Source organism: Peromyscus eremicus, chromosome 4, assembly GCF_949786415.1.
Source record: "Peromyscus eremicus chromosome 4, PerEre_H2_v1, whole genome shotgun sequence".
Classification (NCBI taxonomy): domain Eukaryota; kingdom Metazoa; phylum Chordata; class Mammalia; order Rodentia; family Cricetidae; genus Peromyscus; species Peromyscus eremicus.
Window position 1 is genome coordinate 134,278,009 of NC_081419.1, and position 20,040 is coordinate 134,298,048.

Genomic DNA, 20,040 nt, shown 5'->3' on the forward strand with positions numbered 1-20,040 from the left:
TTATTTATTTATTTATTTATTTGCTGAGACAAGGTTTCTCTACACAGTCCTGGCTGTCCTGGAACTCACTTTGTAAACCAGGCTGGCCTCAAACTCAGAACTCACAAAGATCAGCCTACCTCTGCCTCCTGAGTGCTGGGATTAAAGGCCTGCTCCACTGTGTCTGGCTGTGAGACCTCATCTTTAAACAAGAAAAAGCTTTGACTCTAGCCTCAGAAGCCCCAGTCTGTGACCCCCTCCTTCCTTCTGTCTCGGCCTTCTTTGAGAAGTTCCTGTTTTCCAAGGTTTCACCATCAAACATAATCATTCTATATCACAGTGCCACGGACAATCTTGTGGCCTGCCACAACCCCCAGGACCACCCTGAGATTGCTCTGCTTTCAGCAGGGCTCCTGGGTTCAGTCCTCAGCTGTGTGTGGGGTGGGGGTGCGGGGGGGGGGGGGAGATAGCAACTAGCCACTACAGAGAGGACAACAAAAGCCAGTCATTTCTAAACAAGCTCTGTCACCTTGGATCACATCATGGCAACAGCTTCTCACTTCTCACCTCCCAGTCCTTTCTACAGCTGGCTTTTCCCAGGGCCCCACTGCCACCCCTCTAAGCCTGCCTTTTATGCCTTTACCTTAAAGTAAATCGATAACACGGAACATTTATTTAAAGCAGTGTTTCTCAAAATTGTGGGTTGCGACCCCTTCAAGGGTCAAAACACCCTTTCACAGGGGTCGCATATCAGATATCCTGCATATCACATATTTTCATTATGGTTTATAACAGTAGCAAAATTATAGTTATGAAGTAGCAATGAAAATAGTTATATGGCTGGAGATCATCACAACATGAGGAACTGTATTAAAGTGTCACAGCATTAGGAAGGCTGAGAACCACTGACTTAAAGTATGTGCACAGTGTGTGCACAGGTTTCACAGCCTGCCTGGGACACCTTGTAAGTGTGGATTAGTTATCCAACTCAGAAGCAAGCACCTTTATTGAGGCTTTTTGTTGTTGTTGTTAGTCTGTTTTGTTTTGTTTTGTTTTGTTTTTGAGACAGGATCCCTGGAACTCCGACAGACCAGGGTGGCCTTTAACTCAGGGATCCACCTGTCTCTGCCTCCCAATGCTGGGATAAAGGCAAAGGCTGCCTGTGCTTTTTTAGAACAAACCACCTTCAACTTTTGATCTTTTCCGGCACATCTCCTTTTCAGAGGCCATACATACTTACAGGTAGTCATAGAGGTCTTTGAGTCAGGAAAAGCAATGAACCACTGATTTAAAGGGAATAGCCATTCCCGTCCTGGCCCGGACCCCTTGCCTTTTATAGCCTACAAATCTGCCCATCTGTCCTGCTTTTGAGAGTGTTGGGTGACTGGGTGAGAAGGCTGGTCACCATCTGCCCTCTGCTGGGCCGTGATGGTATTGAGTGCATTGCCTGTCCACTGACGAGTCTGACGGATGACGGAGTAAGTATTTACTGCAATGGCCCTGAGCTCCAGAAGGTAATCTGTCCACAAGGAGTTCAAATTGAATTAAAGAGGACATTTGGAGCTATGTGATGTAGCGGTGGTAGATCCTTTTGCGTATAGCCCTGGGTTTGATATCAGCACTGCAAAAACAAATAAACAAGGCTGACATTAATCAAGCAAATAAGAAATTACTACTGTGAGCACATGGGCAGTTGGAGCTCGCCTAGAATGAGGTGTGGAGGGCCAAGGAACGCTGTTCCTGGGATGGGAAATCCGAGCAACAAGCACCCCAAAAAGACATTTCACGCACTCTGGTAAATCCTACAAGGAGCTTTCCTCTTTGATAAAGCAACAACCGGCTTCAATTCAGTGGAAGATTTGCCCAAGGTCACAGAGCCAGGTGGAAAGGAACAGGACGTAGGTAGACGTGGTTCCAAAGTCCTTGTGTCTCTGGTGTCCCTGTGGTTGCAGCTGGTGGCCAGGCTGGGTACGGGTCGGAGTCCTGAAGTCTGGTGCTCCCCAGTCTCCACGGGAGAAAGGGTGCCCTTGGGTGTGAACACGGGACGGGGGCGGGGTCTTCTGGAAGTGAGGGGTGGAGCCAGGACCGGTAAGGGACAGTGAAGGTTGCACCTGGTTGGTGGAAGGAGTGGAGCCCGGATCTCACCGGGTCCCAGAGAAGGCGGAAGTGCCAGGACCTGGACACTTACCTGTGGAACCTCTGTGTACAGGTAGAGGCGGCTACTCTGGGTCCTGGAGGTCCAGGGGAGGAGAGGAATTCTTAGGTAGGAATCTAGCTGTACCAGGGGAAAAAATGTTTCTCTCCCACCCTGTTCTTCTATCTCACCTTCATTTCTAGTGCGAGAGTCCACCTGGAGCTCGGGCAAGAGTGGGGGAGGGATGGTCTCGCTTCCTCCCAGGAGCTGCCAGTTCCCTGCATAGCCCAAACTGGGAAGCTGGAGAGGAGATGCTGGAACGTACTCTGGAGGTTGCCCTAGACTGACTGTGTGTCCTTGGTACTGAGTGTCCTCAGTTGCAAAGAATGTCCGGTTCCTGTCTGGCCTGTCTTGCCAGGCAATGTGGGGAGCTGAGGCGGCACTTTCCCTCTCTGGGGCAACAGAGCTTGCTACCCTATGCTGGGGGATTGCAGCTTAGTGGTAGAGAACTTCCCTGGGATAGGAGGGAGCCTAGGTTTCCTCCCCAGCACTGCTATAAAGAAATAAACGAAAGTGCTTATCCTCCTACTCTCTTGGTGGCAGATGGAACATCATCCCTACTCCATAACTCCCCCACCTCAAAATCTGGGCACCCAAGAGGGCAGAGTTGTCAGGTCCCAGGGCAACTTGTTCTGGCTTCCCTATGGTAGAGGCAGACTAGCCTGGAACCTTGTGAATATTTCTAGCCTGGCTTGAGCAAGGTGCTCCACAAGGCCTGGAGTTCACGGCCCATTTTGTAAATAGTGAGGTCCCCACTGTTCAGGAAGTTGAGTGCCAGGTTGCTGTGTCTACACTGTTAACTGCAAGTAGGGGCTGCCCTACTGAACTGCTCACAGCCTGGGTGAGTGGGACTGCCATGATGCTGGAAAAGATGCTGGTGTTTCTGCCAGATGACACATATGGGCACAACACATATCGTACAGCAAGGCTGTATACAATTATCTTATCAGGTATTCAGACCTTCCTGATATCATCCCCACTTAAAGAAGCTGAAATTAAGACTCAGACAAATCAAGTGATTTGCTCAAAGTCATAGCTAGTAAGTGAGCAGATTAGAACTCGGGAACTATGGTGTTCTTACCCACAGTGCTCTGCTGCCATCAATGATCCGGCTATCTGGTAATAACCTAGACAGCAGGAAAGTCAGGAAGGGACAATTGTATAAGGCAGCAACCAGAGCTCCCAGCTTGAAAAAGGCAGAAAAGAAGGTTCCCTTAGGGGTGGATGTAGGTGTGTGTGTGGGACCACTGGGATTTTAGTTAGAGGCACTCAAGAGCTCACGCAAATGGGATTCTAGACTCCTCTAACATTTGAGTAAGATGGGTCTAAATTAAGGCCTATATTGTACAAGGGAAACTGAGCCCAGCAAGTTGCTTGCCTGAGAATACCTCATGAGTAGATCTGAGTAACTCTAGTGGCACCCCCTCCCATGTACCCATCTCTGCCATCTAGCTCTTTTTCTTGCAAGGAGACATCTGGTTTAGTTTGCAGTTTTGGGGATCAAGCCTAGCGCCTTGCATATACAAGGCAAGTGTTCTTCCACTGGGTTACATCCCCAGCACCCCAGGAGGCATTTAACATCAGGAGACAATTTGGCTGTTACAACCTTGGATGGGAGCTGGGGACATACTAGTATCTAATGATCAGAGACCAGAGATACAGTCGTACAGTGTATTCTGCTTAGTGCGCGCGCGCACACACACACACACACACACACACACACACACACACACACGCTGAGCAAACTAAGCCTGTCACCCTACTATGGGCCTCCCATGCTCACTCCTTTATTCCTGGAAACTCCTGGGTCTTCTCTGCTTTTCCTGGACTCACTGGTCTAGAGCCAAATGTCTGTCCTGCCTGTCTATCTCCTTAGATCTGGGGTCACTGAGCTCAAGGCTAGAGAGAGCAGGATGAAGCTTTCCACCGAGGACCCACTCAATAGGTATCTCGCAAACTAAAACTGTGAGTGGCATTAGGAAGCCACAGAGTTTAATTTCACCTTATTTTTGACAGCCTCCTGCTGTCTAGGTCAAGGCTTTACTATTAGATGCCCAGGCCATGAATGACCACAGGGCATTGTGGGTAAGGGTACCAAACTGCCTGGGTGCTAATCTCTACTCTGCCAGTGACTAGCTGTGAGTCTGGGCAGGTCACTTCATCTGTCCAGGTCTTTGTTTCCACCCTCTGAAGTTTCCACCAGCTGTTGACACAGAGAGAGGAAAGTCTGCGATTAGCAGCATTCCCTCAAAAAATGTTGCCTACCGGGATTCATCATTCAGACTTTGCCAAAAATCCAGCTACGGCCTGGGAACCCTGAGATGACTCTTCTCAACACTCAAGAATACAAGCACCCCTGGGAAGGATGTTCTGATGTACATGTGTACCCAGGAAGGCTGCGTTAGACCTAAGCTTCCACATGTCTAACAAGCTCCCCAGTGACACTTATGCGGCCAATTCATGGACCACATTCCAAGCTCAGTGCATCACAAAGCTATGCTGAGGTGGCTGCTCTCTCTGCAGACAACTGTGGTGTAGTTTGGGAACTATGGACTAATTGAGGAGTCAAGAGTCCTGAGTCATAGCCTCTCTCCTGCTCCCCTGCCCCCGTCTATGCTCTATTAGCCCCATAAAGCTTCTTAAGTGGCTTCTTTGAAGGATGATCCTGAACCCTTGTCCTCCAGGAATTCTTGTGCAAGATCTGAGAGAGGAAGGTGACATGTGGAGGTGCCTTGGGTCCAGTTCTCAGTCCTGGCAGCCAGAGGAGCAGTAGGTCACTTACCTGGCAGCACGGCAGGTACAATGGTCTGAATCGGAAAGGGTGGCATAGGGCGAGGGGACACACTATCAGCCTGGCTATGACTTTCATGATAGCCCTGGCTTTTCCTTGCTGCCCCCGAAGCCTCTGCCTTCGCCTCTCCCCACCCTGCCTGATGCAGGAAAGCCGGAGGGACCAGTCTGCCTGGAATAAAGAGCAACATTGGCCTGAATGTGTGTCTGAGTTCTAGTCTGAAGCCAGGAGCTGAGAACAATGGCCTGGAGACCATGAAGTAGGGCTGTGGGCCTCCCTCACCGGCCAGGAAAAAGGGGGTTTCAGGGTTGGAGTGGTTCCTTAAGCTACACAGGGACCTTCCTTGGTGTCTGGATTAGTAATAGGGCTCAGGAGAGGTTTAGGTACCTGGAGTGCATAAGCAATTGCTAGGGCCAGGAAGCAGCAAGCTATCTAGACCCATTTCTCAGACGGAAGACTTCCTCTAGCGTACCACCTATTACCGAACAAGACTATCTGGAGGCTCTCCCCGACTGCCCACAACGTCCTGTTTCCATGGCGAATCTTCCTATTTGTTTCTGCCAAGGGTTCTGGATGTGAGTCACCCAGACCTGGACTTGAACCTCAGGTTCCTCCTTATAGGTGTGAGAGCCTGGGCAAGTCACTCCACCTCTCTGAGCTTCGACTGGTCCATCTGTAAACATGAGCAATAACCCCACTCTGCCAGCCTTGCAGGGTTGTTGTGAAGACTAGATGAGTCATGCCCATGGAGTGCTCATGGGCATTACCATGAGTCATGGCATTTAGAGGCACGGGCACCCAGGCATCGTCTCACCGTGAGTCCTTATTTTTACAGATGTGGAGATTGGCAGTAGGAGAAGGCAGCCGGCTGCTCAAGGGCCCCACACTAGGTCGGTGGGCCAGCCTCAGCTAGTAGGCCCAGGTCTCCTGGAGATCCTCCCATCCCACGGCTGCTGCCACTGTACAGACGCGCTCCCTCTTCAAGGTCTAGACACAACTCAAGCTTGGGCATCCCAGCTCCTGGCCAGCAGCAGCCATGAACTATGTGGGGCAGCTGGCAGAGACGGTGTTTGGAACAGTTAAGGAACTATACAGGGGCCTAAACCCCGCCACGTTGAGTGGCGGCATCGATGTGCTGGTGGTGAAGCAGACAGATGGCTCCTTCCGATGCTCACCCTTCCATGTCCGGTTCGGCAAGCTGGGGGTCCTGCGGTCACGGGAGAAGGTGGTGAGTGCTTTGGCCTGTGGTCTGGCTTCCTCAGGGTGGGCTTTTGAAGGCCGTGTCATCAATCACTGCTGTCCCAGAAAAGACTTGGCTTCCGTAAGGGTGGGGGTGGGGATGCCTATCCCGTTTTCCTTCTTTTGTGTTTTCATTGAATTTTCTTTAAAAATTTATTTTATTGTATTTATTTTGTATATGTGTGTCTTGTATACATCTGTGTGTGTGTGTGTGTGTGTGTGTGTGTGTACAATGTGGGAGTCAGTCCTTTTCTTCCACTTTGTGGGTTCCAGGGATGGAACTCAGGTCGTCAGGCTTGGTGGCCAGTGCCGATTCCTGCTGAGCCACCTCATTGGCCCTCACTGATGTTTTTGGGCTGGTTTAGGGCCTTGATCTAGGAGATTCTCATTTGCCAAAGCCCAGCGAAGTAGAGCCAGATTCTGTGGCTACCAGGCCTGGCTCAACTTACTAGGACCTCCCCTGTGGCCTTGCTAATCACCCTAGTCCTCAAACCCAGTCACATGGCCTTTAGGAATGGACAAGTTTTTATATGCCTAGTGCTGACAATGGAATAGTTTGGGACAGAAAACAGGAACAGATAATGTGGCCTTGAGGCCAGGGCTGTGGGGACAAAGCTTAGCCCTTTAGTAGGGCCACATCAGCTCCCTCAGGTTCATGACAGAGACTTCACTTAGCACCTGGGTCCATGTGTGAGCAGCAGTGTAGTGGGCCCAAACCCCATTCAAGTTGAGGTGACTGAATTTTTTAGAACCCCGATAGGAAAGGATAATCTATGAAAGACCGTGTGCCTCAGAGATAAGAGGTTGGCCTGTAGGGCTGGGCAGATGGCCGAATCAGTAAAGCGCTTGCCATGCCCTGAGCTGGGGTTCCCAGCAAACTTTTCCCACATAAAAAGCAAGGTGCAGAAGATGTCTGTAATCCCAGCACTGAAGAGGCAGAGGCAGGTAGATCTCTGCAGCCTGCCAGCCTGCCAGCCTCACCCATCGGTGGGAGAGCCTGTCTCAAAAAAGAAGTTAGAGTGTGACTCAGTGTAGACACCTAAGATTGGTTACAGGCACCCACACGTGCAGGCACCCACACAAATATACACACACGCATATGACACTGCATACAAACACACACAAAACAAAAAAGGGGACTGAGGTGTAGTTGAAGACCTTTTGAGTTTCATAGACACTTGCTGGGAGGGCAGGCCCTCACAAATACCCCCCCCACACACACACACACAAACACATACACACCAGCCTCAGTTTCCTTATCTATAAGACGGAGCTAATGATAGGAGCTACTACAAAGGGTTGTTGTAAAGGTAAACAGGATAGTCTACATAAAACACTCTAAGTGGTGATTCTCACCATTATTCATGTAGTCAACACCTGGGAGCTGGGAAGAAGTAGAAGAATGAGATCACAACAATGTTCTCCTGGTGACCGAGTGATAAGCAGCCGGAGCCACTGAAGTTTGGAGAGAGCTCCAGCCAGCTCAGAGCTGGAAGCAAGCAGGAGTGTGTCTCCATGTGCTGGATCAGGACGTGAGGCCCCATGCTATGGCCATTCAGTCCCCACCCACCATTCCCATTGCAGGTGGACATTGAAATCAATGGAGAGCCAGTGGACTTGCACATGAAGCTGGGGGACAGTGGCGAGGCCTTCTTTGTCCAGGAGCTGGACAGTGATGAGGTAGGGATCATCATCCTGGCTTGTGCCTGACCTCACCCCTTCACTGGTGCTGTACGAGGAGAGAACCTGGGATCTGTCATTATCCCTGACCTCAGGGATATCTCTTCAACAGAGAACCAATGCACCGGGTCACTTGAGGCTGGCCTCATGATATTCGGTCATAGCCCAGAAAGGGAAGCCCTATTCTGGTTGATTCTACTTCCCGGGGAAGGTTTCTGAATCAGGAGCCCTCTGAGCTGGGCCTCTGGGGAGTGGAAAGTTGGCCTGGCTGAGAATCTCAGAAAAGAAGAGGGTCAGGGGACTGCAAAGAATAAAGCCTGGCTGTTCTGGTCTGTGTCGGTACCATACAGCCAGAACATAGAACTTGGTTATGTGGTGTGTGTGTGTGTGTGTGTGTGTGTGTGTGTGTGTGAAAAGTGGAGTGTTTGTAGAATGAAGGCAGGGCCTAGACCAAGCCAACAAAAAAGTTTTAACTGCTTGATAAGCTTTAACTGAGCCCCTGCTGTATGCCAGACCCACTGCAGCAGACACAAGTGACTCCTTTACTTTCAAAATGAGTTCCAGACAAGGGCCTCTTCCAGAGTTCAATCCTGAGTTCAATTTCCAGCAACCACATGATAGCTCACAACCATCTATAATGAGATCTGGCACCCTCTTCTGGCCTGCAGGCATACATGCAGGCAGACTACTATATGGATGATAAATAAATCTTAAAAAAAAAAAGTTCCAGACATACAGGCCCATGCATATCCAGTGATGCAGCCTCTTGGTCATTGCAAGGAACTGCAGTCTGGCAAACTTCCTGGAGGAAGTGGCACCTGGCTAAGTCTTAGAAGAAAAATGGGTGTTATTAAGAGGCAGTGAGGGGCTGAGGCCCCTGCTTCTGCCTGTTCTGATGGAGCTGCTCCAACTGCTGCCTCACCTCAGTGAGAGGGGGCTTTGTGGCCAGTGTGGGCTGCCACCGCCTCTGCTCAGGCCCCATGCCTGTCCCTAAGTGAGCTCACTGTGGGGTTCTGGACAGCCTGATGGCTCTAGCACTTTCAGTTCTGCCCCCGGTTCTCCTCACAGGAAGATGTGCCTCCTCGCCTGGTTACCTCACCCATCCCCTGGGGAGGCCTGTCAGGCTTTCCCTCAGACTCCCAACTGGGCACAGCCAGTGAGCCTGAGGGCCTCGTCATCACTGGGCGGAAAAAGAGGCGGCGCAGGAGGAAACCCAGGCGCAGGGAGGATGCTGTGGACTCCAGTTCTGAGGAGTTGGAGGCAGGTGCTGAGAGTGAGCTGCCCTTGCCAGAAAAGCCAACACCAGAGTCCCCAAGGTGGGTAGGAACCAGGTGGAGGCTGTGGGAAACACTAGCCTGGGTTGAAGCATTTCTTCTGCTGATGCTGTGCAACTTTGGAGAAGGGTCTTGGCATCTCTGGTCTCTACTGTCTGAAGTCCTGATAGCCAGGTTTCCATGCCCTTGCCTGTTACTGAGTATTTCTCTGTGCTCCCTAAGCAGGGCTCAGGAGGAAGAGGAGTCCTCATTGCAGCCTAAGGATATCTACCCTTACTCTGATGGCGAGTGTACCCCGCAGGCCAAGTAAGTGTTCAGTGGTGGCAGGCTGCTGTGAGCCTGGTTTCAGCTTACATCTTTGTGTTAACTAATGCCTCAGAACCCACTCAACGTGTTTGCTGTCCATCTGTATTTCTCTTTTGTAAAACATTCAAGTTTGGGGGCAATTTTTGTTTTATTTTACCCTATGTTTGGCAGTGCTTGCGATCAAAGTCAATTTTTAAATTGTAGCAAAATATTCTTCACATGAACTTTACCGTTTTAACCAGTTCAGAGTGTACAATTCAGTGGCATGAAGTCCGTTCGCAGTGTTATATGCCTGAAACGACTCTCTAGTTCTAGAACTTTCCTTCATGCTGGAAAGAAATTCCATACCTATTAAGAAGTCACATTTTGGCCAGGCGGTGGTGGCGCACGCCTTTAATCCCAGCACTCGGGAGGCAGAGCCAGGCGGATCTCTGTGAGTTTGAGGCCAGCCTGGTCTCCAAAGCGAGTTCCAGGAAAGGTGCAAAGCTACACAGAGAAACCCTGTCTTGAAAAAAAAAAAAAAAAAGAAGAAGTCACATCTTTGAGACAGGAAAGATGGCTCTGCACTTGCTGTGCTCCCAGGGGATACAAGTTCAGTTCCTAGCACATGTATTAAGCAGCTTGCAACTGCCTGTCACTCCAGCTCCAGGAGATCTGACGCCCTCTTCTGGCCTCCATAGGCACTGCACTCATGTGCACACATACACATAAAGAGATCTTATAGAAGTCACGTCTTGCCATCCTATTTGTTTTGATTTTTTGAGACAGGGTCTCGCATAGCCAAGGTTGGCCTTGAATTCCTTATGTAGCAGAAGATGATGCTAAGATTACAGGCATGTGTTACCACATCTAGCTTTAAAAAATACAATCAGATTGCCTTCTTATTGTTGATTTATAGTTCTTTATATATGTACATTTATATGTGTATACATATATACACATATATATTCTTGTATACTTTGGATTCAATACAGGCATAAATACCTGTTGGAAAATTTTTCTATGTTGGGCTAGGTTGCGGAGTAGTGACAGGTTAACTAGTATTGTCTCTGAATGCTTGTTTTTTGCAGCCTTTCATCAGGTGACCTAATGTCCCCTAAGAGTGACTCTGAGCTGGAGCTGCGGTCCTTGGAGCCTAGTCCCCTGAGAGCTGAATCTCACATGCAGTGGGCCTGGGGGAGACTGCCTAAGGTGGGTTCCTCCATGCTGCCCCAAGCCTCCACCTTTCAGGGACTCCCTGGCCCTTCTGCATCATCATTAGAGTTGCTGGAGTGTGAGCCTTGTGAGCTCCCATTTACCAGGCTGTCTTCCTATATTTATCCAATTGAAGGTGGCGAAAGCTGAGCGGCTTGAGTTGTCTATGGTCCTTGACAGTATGGCCGAGGCAATCTCTGCTCTTCCCGGACAACCTGAACCTGGCATTTCTTCTTCTTCCTCCTCCGTGGCTGGTATGGACCCTTTGAGACTCCCACTGCTGCACCCAGCAGCCGGGGCTGATACAGTGCATCCTGATGTAGAGACACATTGTGAGAGGGCTCTAGTGGATTCTCCTCTTGCTGCCCCAGAGAGTAAGGAAACCAAGACTCAGAATTCTAGGGGTACAGTCCACCCTCCTGCCACTAAATCATGGAGCTGGGCCACTCTGGAGAGCCACATTACCTCTGGGCATCCAGAAGTCTCCAAGGGAAAAGGTGAGTGATGGTTAGGTCCCCCTCGGTGCATCCCTGGCCTCAGGTTATGTCCTGGGTGGCTTGTAGGTCTTTAGGTACAGTTTGAGCAGCTGCTATATGCCAGGCCTTGTGCTAGGCCAGTGTTCACAGGGCCCAGTCCACTGGAGGAGCCAAATGGAATATGTATAAACAAGGGAGGTCATGGCATAGACCTCACAGAACAGTCATTAGCTTAGGGATGGGGACTGTCAAGTCCCATGGCCATGGAAGGTCTCTCTGAATAGTGAGAGTTGTCACTGAGACATGGAAAATGAAGACTCAGCCATGGAAGGAAGGAAAAGAAAATTCTAGGAAGACGAAGTTACATGAGTTACACCTCCAAGGTGAGAGAGATGTTTCAGGCCTAGGACCTGAGATAGCCATCTTAAATGAGGAGGGATGGGTGCTGGGGTAGGCAGGCAGGCAGGCCGCTCTCAGCTCCCAGCCTGTCTTTACTCAAGTGTGGCAGAAAGGCCCCTGGACTTTGATAGCCATTTGTTTATAGGAGGTTAAATAACATGAAATAATGAAGGGCTGGGGATGGCATGCAGTGGGTAGAGTATGACTGACATGTAGGAAGCCAGGGTTCGAGCCCCAGCCCCACATAAACTGTGTACAGTGCTACAAGTTTTTAATCCCAGAATTTGGGAGGTACAGGTAGTGGGAGGGGGCGCGGGGGATCAGGAATTTAAGGTTGTCCTTGGCTACATAGTGAGTTCAAAGCCAGCCTGGGTACATGAGGCCCTATCTCAAAGAAATAATACATGGGGTCAGTGAGAGGGCTCAGTGGGTAAGGTTCTTGCTGCCAAGCCTGACAACCCAAGTTTGATCCCCAGGACCCACATGGTGGAAAGAGAGAGCTGACTCCTGCAAGTTGTCCTCTGACCTGCACACATGTATTGACCTCTGACCTGCACACATGTATTGACCTCTGACCTGCACACATGTACTGTGATCCTCTGACCTGCACACATGTATTGTGGTCCTCTGACCTGCACACATGTATTGTGGTCCTCTGACCTGCACACATGTATTGACCTCTGACCTGCACACATGCATTGACCTCTGACCTGCACACATGTATTGTGGTCCTCTGACCTGCACACATGTATTGTGGTCCTCTGACCTGCACACATGTATTGTGGTCCTCTGACCTGCACACATGTATTGACCTCTGACCTGCACACATGTATTGTGGTCCTCTGACCTGCACACATGTATTGACCTCTGACCTGCACACATGTATTGTGGTCCTCTGACCTGCACACATGTTATTGTGGTCCTCTAACCTGCACACATGTATTGACCTCTAACCTGCACACATGTATTGACCTCTGACCTGCACACATGTATTGACCTCTGACCTGCACACATGTATTGTGGTCCTCTGACCACTACATGTATACCATGACACACACGTATCCATGCTCTCACACACAAAATAAATAAAAATGTTTTTTAAAGATGCCAATAAATAGGTAAGAAAAATGAAATAATTAAAATTAAACAAATTTTAAAATTCCACTTCTCTGTGATACCAACCTATCTGAATTGTGCTTAGTAGCCACATGTGGCTAGTGGCTGCCACACTGGACAATACAGATATGGGACATTTCTGTCATGGGAGAGTTCTTTTGGACAGTACCACCTTAGGACATTCAGAGGCAAAGGGCCACATGTTGCTCCTGCCATTGAACCCATGTTTGGTGGTCGGGTGTCCCCTCCTTCACCCTCAGGTTCCCTGAAGAGAAACCACCACCTGGGGCCCAGTGACATCTACCTGGATGATCTACCCTCCTTGGACTCTGAGAACGCAGCCCTTTATTTCCCCCAGAGGTGCCTGGGCTCTGGGGGACAGGGAGTTTGGGACTGGGGCCTGTGGAGCCAAAAGCCTCCAGGGATCCTGGGAGGAAAGGGGAGCTGCCTATGTCTTCTTTTGGATTCATATCATGGCTGGCCTCTTTGTCTTCAGTGATAGTGGGATGGGGGCCAGGAGGTGGAGTGAGCCCAGTAACCGGAAACTCCTGGAGAATCCCAACCCCGAGCACATAGCAGAACCCACTCTGGACTCAGTGGACAGAATAGCGTTGTCCCTCTGTGGTGGACTGGCTGACACCCGAGACATCTCCCCGGGTATGTTCAACCATGGTGCCAGCCCTTCCAAGGATTAGTGCAGAGTGAGGAACCAAGGGAGGGTGGGGAAGATATTCAGGGATCAGAAAAGGGACGAAGGCCCCTAGGGATGAAAGGAGGTAAAAGGAGACAGATATGATGCTCAGGAGCCATAGGAGGACAGAGATGACCCCTCAGGGCCAAGAAAGAAGAAAGGCACCCTCCAGAGGTCATAGCAGGGTCGAGAAGACTTCCAGGAGCCAGGAGAACTCAGGGGAGACTTTTGAGGGTGGGGTAGCACGGATGTGAGGTTGGCTGGGCTTCCTGCCATTTTCTGCCTTGTGGTGCCCACTGTCAACCAACATCTTTGGGATACAAATGCTTGATAGTAAGCCTTCATCTAGCCTGTAGATCCTGGAGTGGGAACAGGTATAAAAACCACAGGGAGGGGGAAATGTTGCTAGGTCAAAGATCTGGCCAACAGGAGGTTTGTAGGAGGAACATGGGGGAAGCAGATCCTGTGGGATATGGCAGTGTCAGCCCTCACTTTCTGCCTTTGTGCCCAGAGAAGTTCAGCCAGCACATGGTCTCCTATGAGGATCTCACTAAAAATCCCGGGCTTCTGGATGACCCAAACCTCGTGGTGAAAATCAATGAGAAGTGAGTAGTGGGTTGAGGGTGGCTGATGGCCTGAGTTAGCCACTCTATACCTTCACAGCTGCTGCAGTCCTAACATCTCATTCTGTCTCTCTAGGCATTATAACTGGGCTGTGGCTGCTCCCATGATCCTTTCTCTGCAAGCCTTCCAGAGGAACTTACCTGAGGTGATGCTTACAATTCCACTAGGGCCGTTGCCTTGAAGTCATAACACTGGCAAGAAAATAGATGGTGAACAAAGATGGGCCTTGAAGCTTATGGCTACTGGCTACTGGCTCCACTCTTGAGGCGGGAAACAGAGGTCCTCAAAGTCTTGCCCATCATTCCCAGGGTTCTCAGCCATGGCTGGGTCCTGTTGGGTGTGGACTTCTCATCAGAGGAACTGAGGTGAAATCAGAGCAGGATAAAGGTCCAGCAGATGACTAACTGAGACAAACCTTCAATGGGAGAGTCTGGGATCTGAAAGATGGGGCCTGAGAAACGGGGTTCCACCCTGCCCCTCCTCTGTGCTGGACTGAGGGGTGATTGCTCCCTTGGTCATTCCTCATCTATTGAGTACCTTTTATGTGCCACATCCAGCCTGAGGAGTCATGCACCAAACAAACTCATCCCTAGGAAGGCACAATTGATCAAAGAGTCATCCAGATGAGCATCAGATTCAACTGAGTGCTGGGGATGAGCAGCCTTGGTGCTGTGACAACTCATCATAGGGTGTTTGCTGAGTAAGTGCCCATTAGCTAGACAAACGGGTGACAGTCCTGAGCAGGTCAGGCAGGGAACAGAGTGTGTACATACTGAGATAGGGGAAGGGAGCCAACATTTTTCTTCCTCCTCAGAACCTACACCTGGCCTTCCGGGGCTACCTGCCCTTTCTGTGAGGTCAGTTCCTTCTCGGGCAGGGGCAGCCTGTGACTCTACCTGCCCTTTATACTGTCTAGGATGCATCCAGGGCCCCACTCTGGCCTTATCCATGATTCTTCACTTAGTTAGGCCTCCTCAAAGGTTAAATGTTGACAGCATCCCTTTAGTAATATCTGGCTCTATCACAGGGCAACAGAGCTAGGATCTAGAGCCTATAGGAAGGGAGTCACTCCATTGCTTGACTGTCCTCATTTTATCCACACAGACCAACCTTGAGGCCTTTGAGAGACCCCCACCCAAGCCTGTTGGCAGCCAGGCTGGTTGACCTCAAGCTCATGTCCTTCTGACTTGAGTTCTGGAACCTAGAATATGTTGTCCAGGCATGCCTTGCCCTGGACTTTGCTGGGTTATCTAGCATGCATCTAATCAGCTTTTTTCTCAAGGTGATGCTGCCCCCGTCAGATACTGATCAGAATACAAAGAGGGGGATAGGATCATGGGTTAGGATCACTGGCTTCAGGAAGTTGTCTGTGTCTGTCTTTTGGATTGAAGAGTGTCCTAATGACAGTCTGTTCCCGGGGCCACTGGGAGGCATCACGCATGAGGTACCAGTTCTTAAGAGTCTCCCAGGGCAGTATTACCTTCAACACTCCAGCAGGGCATGGGCTCATGAGATCTGGAAGCTAGGCCAGAGCCAGGAGTTCTGGTGAGACAGGAATGGCCCTTGGTCTCCTCTGCAGAGTTCCATGAGTCACTCTTGGGCTCTCGGGAGGAGTGGTGGACATTTTCTTTACCCTCCAGAGGTTGACAGTACTATGCTATAGGTTGGGCCAACATTCTGGGCTCATGGAGTTCCCAATGTCAACATAAGAGATTTATGGGAGGTAGAAAGAACTCATGGCCATCATCTACCCACAGAGCACTGTGGACAAACTTGAGAAAGAGAAGATGCCCCGGAAGGGTGGGCGATGGTGGTTTTCCTGGAGACGCAGGGACTTCTCAGCTCAGGAGGTAGGTGGGTGGTCAGTGATCACAGGCCAGGGCCAGCACAGGGCGGGGAACAGAATTTGCTTATGGAAGTTCTTCCCACAGCACACTGCCCAGAGGGAGAAAACCACAACCAGGAAGCAGCAGGGGTGAGTTGGACCTGTTGGCAGGGCTCAGGGCTGGAGCCTGGTGAGCTGGTTGGGTGGCGGAGTTCCAGAACCTCTTCCGCAGCCATGGTGGTTGTCAGTTCCCAAGCACTTCATTTTCCTGAGAAGTGTTCCCACCTCCCAGATGGGAAAGCTGAGACCTAGATGTGCCAAATATCCCTCTGATAGGAAATGACAAAGCTGAACAGTTATGCAGATCCTAACCTGAGTAAGGGGCTGCTATATTAAGGGAAGGGTCAAGGGTCTCTCTTCCCCAGCACCCAGGGATTTGCTGACTTGGCTTCCTTTTTTTTTTTTTTTTTTTTTTTTAACCTTGGGAGTGGCCCAGCCATCCAAGTTTGGGGAAAGAGTGACCAAGAAGAGTAGGTCAGCTGCAGCCAAAGCGAGGAGGACTGGGGAGATGTGCCAGGGTGCACGTGTTCAGGAAAGTATCTCCAGGGTGGACATCCCAGGGAGGCATACTGAAGCTAGGAGGTGTGGGCCTCCATTCCAGCCTGGCTCTCACCATCCCGGGTAGACATCCCTCATAGGTGGCACTTGAAGGGAAGGCAGTCTCTAGAGGGACAGGAACAGGCCCTGGGTTGAGTGTAAGCAAAAGAGGGCCCTTTGGCTGGGGGAGGTGGCTCAAACACCAGCAATGCCCACAGAGAGAAGACAGAAGTCCTAAGCAGTGATGATGATGCCCCAGACAGCCCTGTGATCCTTGAAGTCCCCCCACTGCCACCTGCCACTCCAGGCTACATCCCTACCTACAAGAAGTCCCTTCGTCTGTCTTCTGATCAGATCGTGAGTGTGTGCATCCATGTGTCTCTGTGTGGAGGGGCTGGGCCGTGTTAATTCTATCCAAGTCTCACAGGGCCAAGATGAGATGCAGTTCACCACAGGCCAGAATCTACCCCATAGGCGGCTTCCCTGATGGTCCCTGCCTGTATAGTGATGGGGGCTCACTTCTCATTTCTCTCAGATCTGATGGAGAAAGTCCTCTTATGTCCTAAAATATCTACTGTCGGTGTCCCTTGGACACCTCATTGAAGTCATCCGTGCTGACAACTCTTAAGATTCTGACAAGCCTTCCATCTTTCACTGTAGATCTATAGCTGGAGGCCCCACTGTCAGGGAGGCATTCAAGGTTTGACCAGCTTGGTACAGGGTAGCAGCAGCCATTTGCCTGGTACCCTAAAGTACTTGTCACTTTGGGATCAGCCAGGACACAGGGGTCACCTAGCTATGATGGAGAGCAGCCACCATCATTATCTATGGACCACATTCAGGGCCAGGTTTCCCTTTAGGGGAATACTGACTCAGGTATCCTGGCCCCAGAAAGAGGCTTTCTAAGATGATCCCATAGGGTCCCCTCCTTTGGAACAGAGTATCTGCCTGTCAAGACCAGCCCTTGCCTTGGGGCTGACCTAGAAACACAGGCAGAGAGTCACAGACCATGGCCTGTCTGATATCTGTGTGGTGGAGAGTTGACGGGAAGTCAGGGCTCCTGACCCTGGCACTGTGCTGGTCCCTGGGCAGCACAGATGCCTTCTGCCCAGGAAATGTATCCATGTGTGGCTATCATGAGACTCCTCAGGAAGGGTCTCTGAACTAAGAGGAAGTGGAGAAAGAGGCTCATGGGGATCAAAAGCCACAGTCAAAGCAGAGGGTAGTAGGGGACCAATTTCCCCCTTTGTCTATCCCCAGCGATGTCTGAACCTGCATGAAGGAGCTAACGATGTGGTCTTCAGTGTGACTACCCAGTACCAAGGCACCTGCCGTTGCAAAGCCACCATCTACCTGTGGAACTGGGATGACAGGGTGGTCATCTCTGACATTGATGGCACCATCACCAAGTGAGACCCAGCTAGCTGTGAGGAGCCTGGGGGAAAGCCTGGGGACTTACCTCCCTTTGTTCTGGGTGTGTGGGGGCATTGTGAAATGCCTTCTTCTGGGTGGGCTGAGACATACTGGGCCACACCCATGGAGCGTGGGAGCCATTTGGGTAACCTAAATGACCTTTCTTCCCTGACTATAGGTCGGATGCTCTGGGCCACATTCTGCCCCAGCTGGGGAAAGACTGGACACATCAGGGCATTACTAGTCTCTACCACAAAATCCACCTGTGAGTGCTGAGCTCTGGCTGGGCCAGAGCCCCTACCTGGAGGGAGGGAGTCATAGGGTATCTTAGGCCACCATAACTTCTTCCCTGGGAAACCAGTCTTGGGCACTGCCAGAGCCCATAACAGAAGTAGCCTGGGAAGTCCATAAAACACTGAAACCTTCCTGGTGTTTAGTTCTCTTATGAGCCGTCTACCTGCTGACCTCAAGGTAGCAGGAAGCCCAAAAAACAGTGTCCATGTTCTAGCTGGGATAGCTGCTGGGGTCACCTCTCAAGGCCTTCCCAAGGCCCCTTCCTGCAAAGCCCTCTGGGTTTGAAGGCCAGAGCCCCAGAGTTGAGCTGGGCTTACAGCAAAGGAGCAATGGGAATGTGGAGGTTGTCTCTGATTGGCTGTCTCCCACCCCTAGAAACGGATACAAATTCCTGTACTGCTCAGCACGGGCCATCGGCATGGCTGACCTCACCAAGGGGTACTTGCAGTGGGTGAGCGAGCGTGGCTGTGGCCTTCCCAAGGGCCCCATCCTGCTGTCTCCCAGCAGCCTCTTCTCTGCCCTCCACAGGTAACCACCCTCACACACAAGCCTACGGCCCCTTGCAGGGAAAGGCGAGAGCACCTCCAGCCCAGCACACATTTGCTCATGGGTGTCCGACAAGCTTGGGCCAGACACGTCTTCTGACCCTCTGATATCTTGCCTTTCCTTTTTCCTCTTCTCTGTCTGTGGCCATGACCATTCCAGGGAGGTGATCGAGAAAAAGCCAGAGGTGTTCAAGGTTGCCTGCCTGAGTGACATCCAGCAGCTGTTTCTGCCCCAAGAACAACCCTTCTATGCTGCCTTTGGGAACAGGCCAAATGTGAGTGTCCCCCTCCTCCCTGCCCCACACAGTCTCAGACACCGCCCTAACTAACCCTTTCTGTCTCTTGTAGGATGTTTTTGCCTACCAGCAGGTGGGCCTCCCTGAATCTCGAATCTTCACAGTCAACCCCCGGGGAGACCTCGTGCAGGAACTCATAAAGAACCACAAATCCACGTAAGGCCATAGGTCCCCCATGCCTCCTCCCCTGGACAAATCCTGGGCCTCACCAGCTGTGAAGGGCACCGCCTCGTGACCACTCAGACTCAGCGTAGCCCATTCTCCCCACAGGTACCAGCGGCTCGGGGAGGTGGTTGAGCTTCTCTTCCCACCCGTGGGGCGTGGCCCCAGCACAGACTTGGCCAACCCTGAATACAGCAACTTCTGCTATTGGCGGGAGCCACTGCCATGTGTGGACTTCGATTGCCTGGCTTGAGCCTGCCCAGGCTATTCTCCTTGGTCTGACCTAGGCCTGGTGGGGAGCTGAGGACACCAAGGATTGTAAGACGAGTGCCATGCCCAACAAAGAGGCTGCACATTGGTTGGCAGCGAGAGACCCTCCCTTCTCCTTGGAACACAAATGCTGTAGTCTTCGGTGGATTACTCAGTACCAGGGCACCTGCCACTACAAGGGGCCATCTCCTTGAAGAAATGAAATAGCAAAACAGTCATTGCTGATACAGATGGCACCATCATCGAGTGGGGCTCAGCTGGCTGTGGGGGAGCATGGGGAGTACCTGGGGACTATGGGTGTGCCCAGGACCTACCTCCCCACCAGGGGTGGGGCAGCTGCACCAGGCCTAAGTACAGCTCTGACCTCTAACAATTAAATGTGTTACTAGGGCCCTTGCAGGATTCTTTATCCCCTAGCTCAGTGGTTCTCAACCTGTGGGTAGTGTGACCCCTTCACAGGGGTCACATATCTGATATCCTGGATATTTACATTACAATTCATAATGGTAGCAAAATTACAGTTATGATGGAGCCATGACAATAATGTTACAGTTGGGGGGGGGTCACCACAACATGAGGAACTGTATTAAAGGGTCATAACGTTAGGAAGTTTGAGAATCGCTGTCCTAGGTGTATCTGTCTCTTGCCACCCTGTGGCCTTGCCTCAACTTGAGA

At 50.9% G+C, this 20,040-nt stretch overlaps 1 protein-coding gene across 1 annotated transcript; it reads left to right on the top strand.

Annotated features, from left to right (window-relative positions):
* Positions 1–5,812: 5,812 nt before the first annotated feature.
* Lpin3 (lipin 3) lies at positions 5,813–19,921 on the top strand. Its single transcript, XM_059259721.1, has 19 exons — positions 5,813–6,192; positions 7,788–7,883; positions 8,952–9,199; positions 9,383–9,463; positions 10,534–10,654; positions 10,794–11,154; positions 12,909–13,008; positions 13,145–13,305; positions 13,851–13,944; positions 14,039–14,108; positions 15,721–15,813; positions 15,895–15,938; positions 16,604–16,742; positions 17,646–17,794; positions 17,977–18,063; positions 18,468–18,620; positions 18,798–18,912; positions 18,986–19,089; positions 19,204–19,921. The coding sequence occupies exons 1-19, from the start codon at positions 6,001–6,003 to the stop codon at positions 19,346–19,348; spliced, it is 2,553 nt and encodes an 850-aa protein (XP_059115704.1). The 5' UTR covers positions 5,813–6,000; the 3' UTR covers positions 19,349–19,921.
* The last annotated feature ends 119 nt before the right edge of the window (positions 19,922–20,040 follow it).

Bases quoted from the DNA above. Each gene is read 5' to 3' on its own strand.
- Lpin3 (XM_059259721.1), top strand. From the start codon at position 6,001: ATGAACTATGTGGGGCAGCTGGCAGAGACGGTGTTTGGAACAGTTAAG. The intron at 16,743-17,645 runs GTGAGTGTGTGC...GTCTATCCCCAG, and splicing joins GTCTGTCTTCTGATCAGATC to CGATGTCTGAACCTGCATGA. The intron at 19,090-19,203 runs GTAAGGCCATAG...TTCTCCCCACAG, and splicing joins ATAAAGAACCACAAATCCAC to GTACCAGCGGCTCGGGGAGG.